Source organism: Gekko japonicus, unplaced genomic scaffold (genome assembly GCF_001447785.1).
Source record: "Gekko japonicus isolate JY-2015 unplaced genomic scaffold, Gekko_japonicus_V1.1 scaffold292, whole genome shotgun sequence".
Classification (NCBI taxonomy): Eukaryota; Metazoa; Chordata; class Lepidosauria; order Squamata; family Gekkonidae; genus Gekko; species Gekko japonicus.
Genome location: NW_015173131.1, coordinates 235911 through 247239, shown reverse-complemented (window position 1 = coordinate 247239; position 11329 = coordinate 235911). Strand labels below are relative to the sequence as shown.

At 49.5% G+C, this 11329-nt stretch overlaps 1 protein-coding gene across 1 annotated transcript in view; it reads right to left on the bottom strand.

Annotated features, from left to right (window-relative positions):
• Positions 1-11329, bottom strand: part of LAMB2 (laminin subunit beta 2) — a 68650-nt gene that overhangs the window by 36774 nt on the left and 20547 nt on the right. The window contains exons 5-9 of the mRNA XM_015422107.1: positions 9405-9468; positions 6796-6998; positions 4749-4869; positions 3188-3376; positions 1396-1575 (exon numbers count right to left, since the gene is read on the bottom strand). Coding sequence (XP_015277593.1) covers positions 1396-1575; positions 3188-3376; positions 4749-4869; positions 6796-6998; positions 9405-9468 — 757 coding nt within the window. The remainder of the gene's footprint in view (positions 1-1395; positions 1576-3187; positions 3377-4748; positions 4870-6795; positions 6999-9404; positions 9469-11329) is intronic.

Genomic DNA, 11329 nt, shown 5'->3' with positions numbered 1-11329 from the left:
GCTGCCCCCCCCCCCCCCCGCTCCGAAGCGAGGCAAGCCACTCGGGTCTCGCTGCTCTTTCCCCCTCCCCATGCGGTGGCGGCGAGGGAGTTTGCAGAGCGTTCCCTGCGCAGGCGCAGGGGACGCTCTGTTACTTTTGGGGGGATTTAAGTATCCCCCCGGTATTTTTTTCAGGTTTTAAGATTTTTGTGCACACCTGGGGACCGTACCAAGTGTGCACAAAAATCTCCCTCCCCCCCAGGTGCCCCCGATTTAGGTATCTGCACACAGGGGGCATCTTCGGAATTAGATATATAGATGCTTATGAAGTTATCTCATTTTCCCCTGAGGGCCATCTCGTGAGGTAAATTTAGGTTCAGAAACAGGCTGTTCAAGTTCAACACCCATAAGAACATAAGAAGAGCCCTGCTGGATCAGACCAGTGGTCCATCTAGTCCAGCATCCTGTCTCACACAGTTGCCAACTAGTTCCTCTGGAAGGCCAATAACAGGGCATAGAGGCCAAGTCCTTCCCCTGATGTTGCCTCCTGGCTCTTGGATTTAGAGGTTTAGTGTCTCTGAAAGTGGAGGTTCTTTTGCGTGACCATGGCCCTGGCCACACGTGGTGGAAAACACAGGGGGTGGGGGTGGTGGCTATTTGCGCCATCGCATTCTGATCCACCATTATGCGATCAGATGTGACATCGGCGCACCAGGGTTTCGTCCTTCGGCGAGCGCTGCAAAGAGGACGGACGGAGGGAATAGGCGCACGCCGGCGCGATCACACCAAACGGGTCCATATGCAGCCTGTGGCAAACCATTTGCTAGTAGATCTTTGCAGGTACTTTTTAACTGCACATTTTCGGCAGCACGCCACGGGTTGGCCACGGGTGCGCTACGCTTCCCAGATCCGCCCAGCATTCGTGCCTTTCGCGCGGCAAATTCTCCGTGTGACTGGGGCCCATGGCTAGTAGCCACTGATAGACTCATCCTCCATGAATCTAACACTCTCTTAAAGCTGTCTATGCCTGTGGCCATCACTGCATCCTCTGGCAGCAAATTCCACATTTTAATCACTTGCTGTGTAAAAAACTGTTTCCTTTTGTCCAGCCTGAATCTACTACCCATCAGCTTCATTGGATGCCCTTGAGCTCTAGTATTTTGGGAGAGGGAGGAAAAACTTCTCTTTGTCAACTCTCTCTACCCTATGCATCATTTTATAAACCTCTGTCATGTCCCCCTTTAATTGTCTCTTTTTTAAACTGAAAAGTCCCAGACTCTTAAAGGGGATATTAGAACTTCCCAGAAGCCTACCCACAACCACACCCTGTGGTGGAAGAAATGGAAATGGTGGCTCGGTATCACTTAGAGGACCGAGACAGACTGACCAAACTGCTCAGAGAGAAGGGCCCCTTACGTTGACAGCCTTGTGGGTTTTCTGCACTCAGTCCAAAGAAGCCGGGCTTGCATTTGTCACAGCGGGGTCCCTGCACATGCTCCTTGCACCGGCACTGCCCTGCAATCAGCCTCAGCACCGGATCATCATGCGTGTCACACACTCCGCCATCCAGTGTACCATCAGGGTCGCAGTCACAGGCTGGAATGCAAGCGGGCAGGGGGTGACATCAAAGGTGCAAACAGAATGGAGCCCACAATTCAAGAAGCAAAGAGAGCCCTGGAGAAAATCTACCCCTCATCTAACCTTTGCAACAACTGCCCTGCACCATAGTCTTGCAAATGAATGGTCTTAGAGCTGATGGAGAGACCTACGCTAGTGATCCTGCCACGATCCCTGCAAATAAGACATTTGAAAACTGAACTTACACTATTCTCACAGTGCCATCCTAAGCAGAATTACGCCCTTCCTAAGCCTATCAACTTCAATGGACCTAGAAAGGTGTAACACTGCTTAGGATGGCATTGTCAAAAGTCTGTTTCACTTGCCCTGACCTGGATAGCCCAGGCAAGCCTGATCTTGTCAGATCTCAGAAGCTAAGCAGGGCCGACCCTGGCAAGTCCTTGGGTGGGATACCTCTTTGAAATACCAGAGGTGGGAGGACAGGGGCAGGCTTTACTCAGCCACCTCTCTGAATATCCTCCAGGCCCCCAGTAGAGGTGAGTCACCAGAGGTCACAATGACTTCCAGGTTTACACACACATATTTAAAGAATACCAAAAAAAGAGAGTCTGTCTTATTTTTCTAGCACCCCATATGCTTCCATTGGGGATTTTATTTCAGAGATTTCCATCCCACCGTTCTGATACAGCCTTGAGGTGGCTTCTTTGCCATTTAAAAATAGCGGAATGTTAGCCTACTATTCACTTCTGCCCAACTGGCAGCATTCATCACACGAGGACCCAGGTGATGACACAGGACAGGACGCAATGGATTGCTGTAGACTGTAGATTTTTCAGCCCTCCAGTTCAATTCAGGAGACCTCAGAAGCTACAATCCCCATCAACCATGGCAGGATATCACACTGGGGAACATCAGGGAACATCATTTCCAAGAAAGAGAGGTTTAGTATCACGTCCCATGTCAGATTACTCCCCTGCCCTTCAGACAGGTAACGTTTGTGGCTTGGGGACACTGGTGAGATCAACCATGGCAGGATATCACACTGGGGAACATTAGGGAACATAATTTCCAAGAAAGAGAGGTCCCAGAGGGAACCTGTCTTCTGTTTAGTATCACTTCCCATGTCAGATTACTCTCCTGCCCTGCGCTTCAGACAGGCAACGTTTGTGGCTTGGGGGGTGTGTCTCCTAATATGCAAAGGAGTTCTGTGTGTGACATTTTGCGACTACCCACAGCTGCCCAAATATTTGAGGGCCCGACAGGGACGCTCACAAGGAAGCGAGTGGTTTAGAACTGATTATGTGGGTGTTTTTGCATCATTCATCTACTCAGTTTGGGGATAGACTAGGCTGGTGATCCAGGTCTCAGTTCTTAAAAAGTAATCAAAATCATTTAAACTTGTAAGAAGAGGGGTGCTAGTCCTCCAGCCTGCCTAGAAATGCTGCCTCTTAAATCTCTACACGTTTACTAAACCACATACTAAATTCTGCACAGGAACTGACCGTACTGGTTTAACACTGAGGGGGAGAAAAGAACACTCTCGTCAGGAGTCTTGCTGTCCCCTCCAACCAATGGATTGGCAACGCCCAGCCTCCTGAGCACTCCCCACCCCAAATACACAGATAGTCACCACGGCACACGCTAGGATCGCGAGTATCCTTTGCGGGATCCTTGTAGTAGAAGGGCTTGCAGAGTTGGCAGTAGCGGCCCATGGTGTTGTGCTGGCAGTCGTCGCAGACCCCACCGCTGGTGTTGCCCGTGGCCAGGTACACAGCCATGTCGAAGTGGCACTTGTGCGAATGCTCGTTGCAGTTGCACTCTGTGGAGACAGTGATGAACGCGAACATGCTGGCATGTGCACCTAATCCATGATCACATCATCTAAATATCTAATCCGTTATTTATTTATTTTATTAAATTGGATTTGCTAGGCTGCTGTTCCTTACAAGTAGGGCTCAGGGCGGCTTACAACAAGATAGCATACAATAAACAGTTAAAGTTAAAAATCAGCATTAAACCTCCCTGAAAACAAGCCAATAAATAAACAACACACATTACAAGACGGCAGAAAGAAAAAATTCAGCTCCCCAGCCTCCGTGGAGGGGCGGTTTACAAGAGATGGGGAGGATACACCAGTTTGGTGTAGTGGTTAAGTGCGTGGACTCTTATCTGGGAGAACCGGGTTTGATTCCCCACTCCTCCACTTGCACCTGGCTGGATGACCTTGGCCAAGCCATAACTCAGCTGTTCTTGAAAAAGAGCAGTTTCTGTCAAGAGTTCTCTCAGCCCCACCTACCTCACAGGGTGTCTGTTGTGGGGAGGGGAAGGGAAAGGAGTTTGTAAGCCGCTCTGAGACACCTTTGGGTAGTGAAGGGCGGGGTATAAATCCAATCTCTTCTTCTTCTTCTTCTATATGAGACTGCCAGATGTCATACTATCCTGCTGGCTGTCCTCAGCCATGACCACATCCTCTCTCCCCTAAACCATGAGAAACAGCACAGTCTCCTGTGTGCAAGAGTGGTCTCCAGCCTTGCTGAGCTGGAGGTCAATTTTGGAATTCTGAGACAAGACCACGGGCACCACCACAAAATGGCAACTATGACGGATGGTGCCAATACCAGAATGGCTGCCATGGAGCTATGGGGTCAATTCAAAATACTGGAAAGTTCCACAACATGCCAGGCAGTTCCAAGCCAAGCATTTCTTACAACTGAGACAGCTGTTTCTGAATGGATGTTCCCCAGCGAACACAAAGGTATTTGGCCTCTTCTGATGCACCTCCTGCTTCAGTGAGGTGGAGAAAATCCAGGATTAACACTTTGATTTTGAGAAGAGAGTCTCTGGGAAAGAAGCAAATGGGTGCCAGGAAACACGTTGGCAGGAAACACATTGGGAATGATTTGTTTTTGTTTTTCCTCTGAGGAGAAACTGATCCAATTCAGGGGCCAATCATATAAATGTCGACATGACAACTGCTGCTTGTTATACCCATTTCAAATCCCTAAAAGAATCCCACATCTTAAAGCCATTGATGAGGTTCCCTATGTTAAAAACAATCTCCAAGTAGAAAAGAATAATAATATGATGCTTTCCACTTTCCAGGTGCTACCTCTCTGGGGCCTCGCTTCCCCTCAGGAGGCACTGTCCTACTTCAGGCATCCCTCTTCTCCCAGCAGCCCTTCTCAACTCACTTTTGCAAGCATTCGTGCGGCGCCCTTCAGCTGGACGCCAGGGCAGCTCATGGTAGAAGCTCTCACACTGCTCACAGTTCAACCCTTTGGTGTTGTGTTTGCAGGCACAGCGGCCGTGCACCTGTCGACAAACAAGAGGGACGTGGGTCTCACTCGGGCCGGGTGGCATCATTCAGGCACACGGGTTGTTAAAGCATGCCCAACACTTTCTCCCAGCACCCGGTCATGTGTATTCCTCACCCTGCCCGCACAGTGTACAACTACACAAGTCACAGCTCCATCCTACACACTGGAGGCAAAAGCCACAGAATTCAGCACCTTGAGCAACTTTAAAAAAAATCCTACCCACAACCAATGTTCCCTCTAAGCTGTGGAGTCCCATGAACCAAAATTCTACTTTGTGAGCTACTGGCATTAAAGTTGTGAGCAGGTGATTTGGCTGCTGCATAAATTGATTTGCTCTAGATACATCTTTCCTGAGCTTAGACTAAAATGTGTGAGCCAGAGGCTAAAAAACTGTGAGCTAGCTCATATTAACTCAGCTTAGAGGGAACACTGCCCACAACCTACCACTATGATTCTAGTTCTTATAGTAGCAAATAAATCTGAAAATCCAAACCACCAGTATGGTGTAATGGTCAGAGCAGGCATCCCCAAGCTTTTTGAGCCTATGGTCAACCTTTGGAATTGTGACACAGAGTGGTGGGCACAGTCACAAAATGGCTGCCACAAAAGGGCTGCCACAGGAGGTGGAGTCAGCCATACAACAGCTGCTGCATCTTACTTTCAGTCACACAGTGAAGATTCATGTGCTGTGGTAGTAGCTGCTGCTGAAGTAACATTTTTAAAAATCTGCACAGTCAGTCAAATCTCCAATATCCAGTCAGAAGCTCCACTGGGCAAAAGCCCCACATCTCCCTGCCCACTTTCTAAAAACACTTGGCAGGGAGCAGGGACCATGAAAGGTGTTGGTGGGCACCCGGGCACCCACATGCTCCATACTGGGGATCCCTGAGTTAGAGTTTCATAGTATCATTTGGGAAGCCCATGTTTGAATCCCCACACTGACATGAAAGCTGTCTGGATGATCTTGGGCCTGTCATTGTCTCTCAGCCTAACCTTCCTCTCAGGGTTGTTGGAAGGCCACAATGGGGAAACGGGAACGATATACACCATCCTCACCTCCTTGAAAGAAGGGCAAGATTAAACAGATAGACAGACGGAGAAGTCTCAGAACCTAGAGGGAGACTGAGAGGGACTTCCAATAGTTCGATAGTGAAGCGCAGAGCTCTGTGAAGCACCTCACCTTCCTATCTAGCCACAGCCAGCCAGCAAAAGATGTGCTAAAATACAGCAGTGGCAAAGGCCTGGTCTTCAGGGTCTTTCAGTTGCCAACTGTACTTCATTCTACAGTAAGATGTAGAAGAATGAAAGTATGCTCTCGGGGGGGGGGGTGTCAACCAGTGATCCCAGTGATCCAATGAACAATCTGGAACACACTGTTGAAACGAAACAGATCTGTGCCTCAATAGGAGGCCCCTGGGAGCCCATACAAGGAGCACGAGACTTTCTAAGGAAGAGTGAGGCATAAGCGTAAAAAAAAGCAAACAAATCAAACCACCCAGCCCTCTTCCAGACCGATTCATCACATAATGACGGCTAGATCTAGTCAGGCACTATGGCAGTCATTGGGGGGAGGGGCACAGCGATAAGGCACGGTGAAAAAAACAGGTTAATAGGAATGCAGAGATGTAGGGGTTCACCGTTCTCTGTGGTGACAGCTGCATATGTGGAAGCAGTGAAAAGTGTTTAGTGTACATGGCGTGTTTAGTGTTGGATTTAGGGCCCGGGAGACCAAGATCCCCACTCTGCCTTGGAAGCTGGCCAGTTGTCCCTGGGCCAGTCACGCAGCCCGACTATTTCACAAGGGTGTTGTTATGAGGACAAAATGAAGGAGGGGGGAATGATGTTGTAAGGTGCTTTGGGTCTCTGTTGGGTAGAAATACTGGGTATAAACACCTAAGGAAATAAAGCACTGGGGCCTTACCATGCCTTCCGCATCAGCCGGGCCACCAGGAAGAGGGGCGCACTCCGAGGCATGCCCATAACAAAAGCAGTTGCCACGCAGCACCATCTCATAGACGGCATAGTAGTACTTCTCCTTGATTTCCCGGCGTGAATCCAGCAGATTGTCTCCTAGTGTGTGCAGCTTGGTCAAGTTCACCCGCAGGTTGGTGACCTTCAGGAGGTCTGGGAGGCAAATATTTGGAGGAGGGGAGTTGGAAGGGAGCACACACATGCAGAACATCATTGCCATTGGCACCACTGCCCAGAGGATATTGTGGGTTTCAGAGTAAGGTAAAGGTAAAGGTTCCCTTGCTCGAAAGCCAGTCGAATCCGACTCTTGGGTTGCGGTGCTCATCTCCGTTTCAAAGCCGAAGAGCCAGCACTGTCCGAAGACGTTTCCGTGGTCATGTGGCCGGCATGACTAAACACCAAGGCATGTGGAACGCTGTTAGCTTCCCACCGAAGTGGTCTCTATTTATCTACTTGCGATTTCTTGCTTTCGAACTGCTAGGTTGGCAGGAGCTGGAACTAGAGACGGGAGCTCACTCCGTCTTGCGGCACCCGGGTCTCGAACTGCTGAACTACTGACCTTCCACAGCCTGCAGTTCAGCATCTTAACCACTTGAGCCACCGCAGCTCCTTGGGTTTCAGAGTATTTGAGCTTTAATATCTAAAGATCAAGATGGGTAGCTGTGTTAGTCTGTCTGTAGCAGCAGAAAAGAGCAAGAGTCCAGTAGCACCTTAAAGACTAAAAAAAATTGTGGCAGGGGATGAGTTTTTGTGAGTCACTACTCACTTCTTATCTGAAGAAGTGAGCAGTGACTCGCACAAGCTCGTACCCTGCCACAATTTTTTTTTACTCTTTAAGGTGCTACTGGACACTTGCTCTTTACTAAGTTATCAGTCAGAAAATATCACAGCAGGTGGAAAGGGATAACTTTTCCCCAGATGCCCCCAGAGTCAAGAGCTAAATTCACCCTCAGCCAAAGCAGAAATATGTCTAGGACCAAAATAATCCAGTCCCAAATAGAACCAGACACAGAGTCGGCTGCAGACCATACCAGAAGCCCAGCAACTGCTTAACTAACTAATGTACACACACACATATATCTATGTACGTACAAAAGGGAGAGATCCCCTTTCTTAGGAATTGGGGGGGGGAGCAGTGTTCCCTCTAAGCTGAGTTAGTGTGAGCTAGCTCACAGTTTTTTAGCCTCCAGCTCACACATTTTTGTCTTAGCTCAGGAAGGATGGCTCTAGAGCAAACTAGTTTATGTAGTAGCCAAATCACTTGCTCACAACTTTAATGCCCGTAGCTCACAAAGTAGAATTTTTGCTCACAAGAATCCACAGCTTAGAGGGAGCATTGGGGGGGGAGTGTCTGTGCCATGTACCCTGATCTGGATGGCTCATGTTGGCCTGAATTTCTCAAATATTGGAAGCTAAGTAGGGTCGGCACTGGTCAGTATTTGGATGGGAGACCACCAAGGAATTCCTGGGTTTCTGTTTGTCTTTTGCCTTGAAAACTTACAGCGTAACTGTAAGTCAGCTGCAACTTGACGGCACTTTACACACACACTGTGCCCTCTCTTGAGAATGAAGATCTGGTATTTATGCTGTGATAGTTAAGTGGTTAAGGCGCTGAACTGAAGGACGGTAGTTCAGCGGTTCGAGACCCGAGTGCGCCGCATGACGGAGTGAGCTCCCGTCTCTAGTTCCAGCTCCTGCCAACCTAGCCGTTCGAAAGCAAGAAATTGCAAGTAGATAAATAGGTACCGCTTCGGTGGGAAGGTAACAGCGTTCCGTGCGACTTGGTGTTTAGTCATGCCGGCCACATGACCACGGAAACGTATTTGGACAGCGCTGGCTCTTCGGCTTTGAAACAGAGATGAGCACCGCAACCCTAGAGTCGGATTTGACTGGCTTTCGAGCAAGGGAACCTTTACCTTTACCTTTACATTTACTCAGGAACTTGGGATCCCATATGAAACAGAATACTTTTTAGGCGCTGACGTGCAGCGACACACCCAGATTCTTGGTATTCTTTTTGGGGCGATTGTGGGTATTATACATTTCCAAAGTATTCTCATTAAGGAGCTCCCATTTTATAAATAAGCACAGAGTGTATGCATTTGTGTTCTTGACTACAACAGCTGCCTCAAACAGATTTTAGACACTGTGGGATATGGCTTTGTTCAATAAACGTCAAATCAAAGATAATCTGAGCTACATCTTCAGGGCCATGTTTACAGGAGCTGATCGGGGGCCTGCATGCCTTCATGTGGAATGCTATGTGGCTTGCTGAATCAGAGGTACTACTGGCACAACATCTGGTTCCTCTGTTTCGAGAACATTTTCATGAGCTCTGCCTTAAAAGTGTCATCAATCCAAAGCCAGGCCGTATAAATTTGGTGTTCCAAGATTCCACACTCTTTATGCAGTGCAGACCTCCTCTTTGGGCCTCAGGATTCCCAGCCTCTCTCAAGGGGAGGTACAGTGTTGTCTGCTGCCCCTCAAGGGAGGCTGAAATTGCTGCCCCCCCAGCCAACCCTCTCCCCATTTCAGCCCACATCCCACACAGAGACTCACTCTGGATTTTTGGACTGTAGGGGTCTCGAATGTAGATGGCTGGATCCAGCACTCTGTAAATTACCTATAGGAAAGAAGGAAGACGTGACCTAATGCAGGAGAGCTGGAGATTAGTGCATGAAATCGAGAACCAGCTCAGAGCACACCCAAGACAGTGTCGCGTAGTGGTTAGAGTGGCAGATTAGGATCTGGGAGACCCAGGTTCAGAATCCCATGGAAGCTCACAAGGTGACCATGGCCCATCGACACCCCCTCAGCTTAACCTACTTCTCAGAGCTGTTATGAGGGAAAAATGTCGAAGAGGGTGATGTAAACCACTTTGGGTCCCCATTAGGGAGAAAAGTGGGGTAAAAATGACACAAAGAAACAAACAAATAAAAATTAAATGGCACCCCTTGGTCTAAACCTCCACATCAAGAGAGAAGGCAATTCCACAAGGTATAAACCAACAAGAGTTCTACGCGGCTTCAATTGTGTCCGCGAGCTCACGCCCAGCCCAATTTAGAATGATTTGGTCCATATCAGCTCTGCCACAGGGCAGACCAAACGCTAGGGAATTGGATATTGGCTGTGAGGCATTTGCGAGCGATTTCACGGATAAGGTCTTGTCGCTCCGCCACGACCACCCCACCACAGTTGAAACAGTAAGTGAACTTGAGGCCCCTTGCGCGTCTTCGATTCTGGCTTTGGATCATTTCAGCCTGCTCAGTCTGGAGGAAGTTGATAGATTGCTCATAGCTGTACCGTACGCCCAACCACGTGCAGCCTTGATCCGTGCCCTTCCTGGCTTATTACAGCTGGCCACGAATGATTCCAAGGTGCCCTAAGGGAAATTATCAACAAGTCCTTCTCTGAGGGGCTGTTCCCGGGGGCACTCAAAGAAGTGATGGTCTGCCCTCTCCTAAAAAAAACATCTTTGGACCCAGCCGAATTGGCAAATTACCGGCCGGTCTCCAATTTGCCCTATTTGGGCAAATTAATTGAGAAGGTGGTGGCGTTACAGTTACAGGGCTTTATGGATGACACTTCCGTGTTAGATTCCTTCCAGTCCGGCTTTCGCCCAGGTCACGGGACGGACACGGCATTGGTCGCTTTGACTGACGACCTTCGAGGCATCTGGATTGGGGCGGTTCGGCAGTACTGTCGTTGTTGGACCTGTCGGCTGCGTTCGACACGGTTGACCATCAGTTGCTGCTCCACTGCCTTGCCGATGTTGGAATTCAGGGGCTTGCCCTACTATGGCTTGCTTCCTTTCTCCAAGGTCGGGGACAAAGGGTGGCATTAGGGGAACAGCAGTCCAGGAGACACCCGCTGGAGTGCGGAGTGCCTCAAGGGGCACTGCTTTCCCCGATGTTATTTAACATCTATATGCACTCCCTTGCCCAGATAGCCCGGAGGTATGGGCTGGGATGTTACCAGTATGCTGATGACACCCAGCTCTATCTAATGCTGGGTGGCCGGTTGGACTCCAGACCGGAAGACCTGGACCAGGCGTTACAGGCCATGGCTGGTTGGCTCAGGCTGAGTCGGCTGAAGCTGAATCCGGCGAAGATGGAAGTCCTGTGTGTGGGTCAGGGCGGTACGGAAGTGGGGGTCCCACTCCCGACCTTCGGTGGGACACCATTGGTGCCAGCGCCAGAGGTTAGGAGTTTGGGAGCACTCCTGGATACCTCCTTAACAATGGAGGCCCACGTAGCAGCCACTGCTAAGTCAGCCTTTTACCATCTCCGGATGGTTAGGCAGTTGGCGCCCTTCCTTGACCACAATGACCTGGCCACAGTGATCCATGCAATGGTCACCTTGAGACTAGACTACTGTAACGCTCTCTACATGGGGCTGCCCCTGTCGCAGATTCGGAAGCTGCAGCTAGTGCAGAATGCCGCGGACAGGCTGCTGATGGGCTTGCCCAGATGGGAGCATATCCG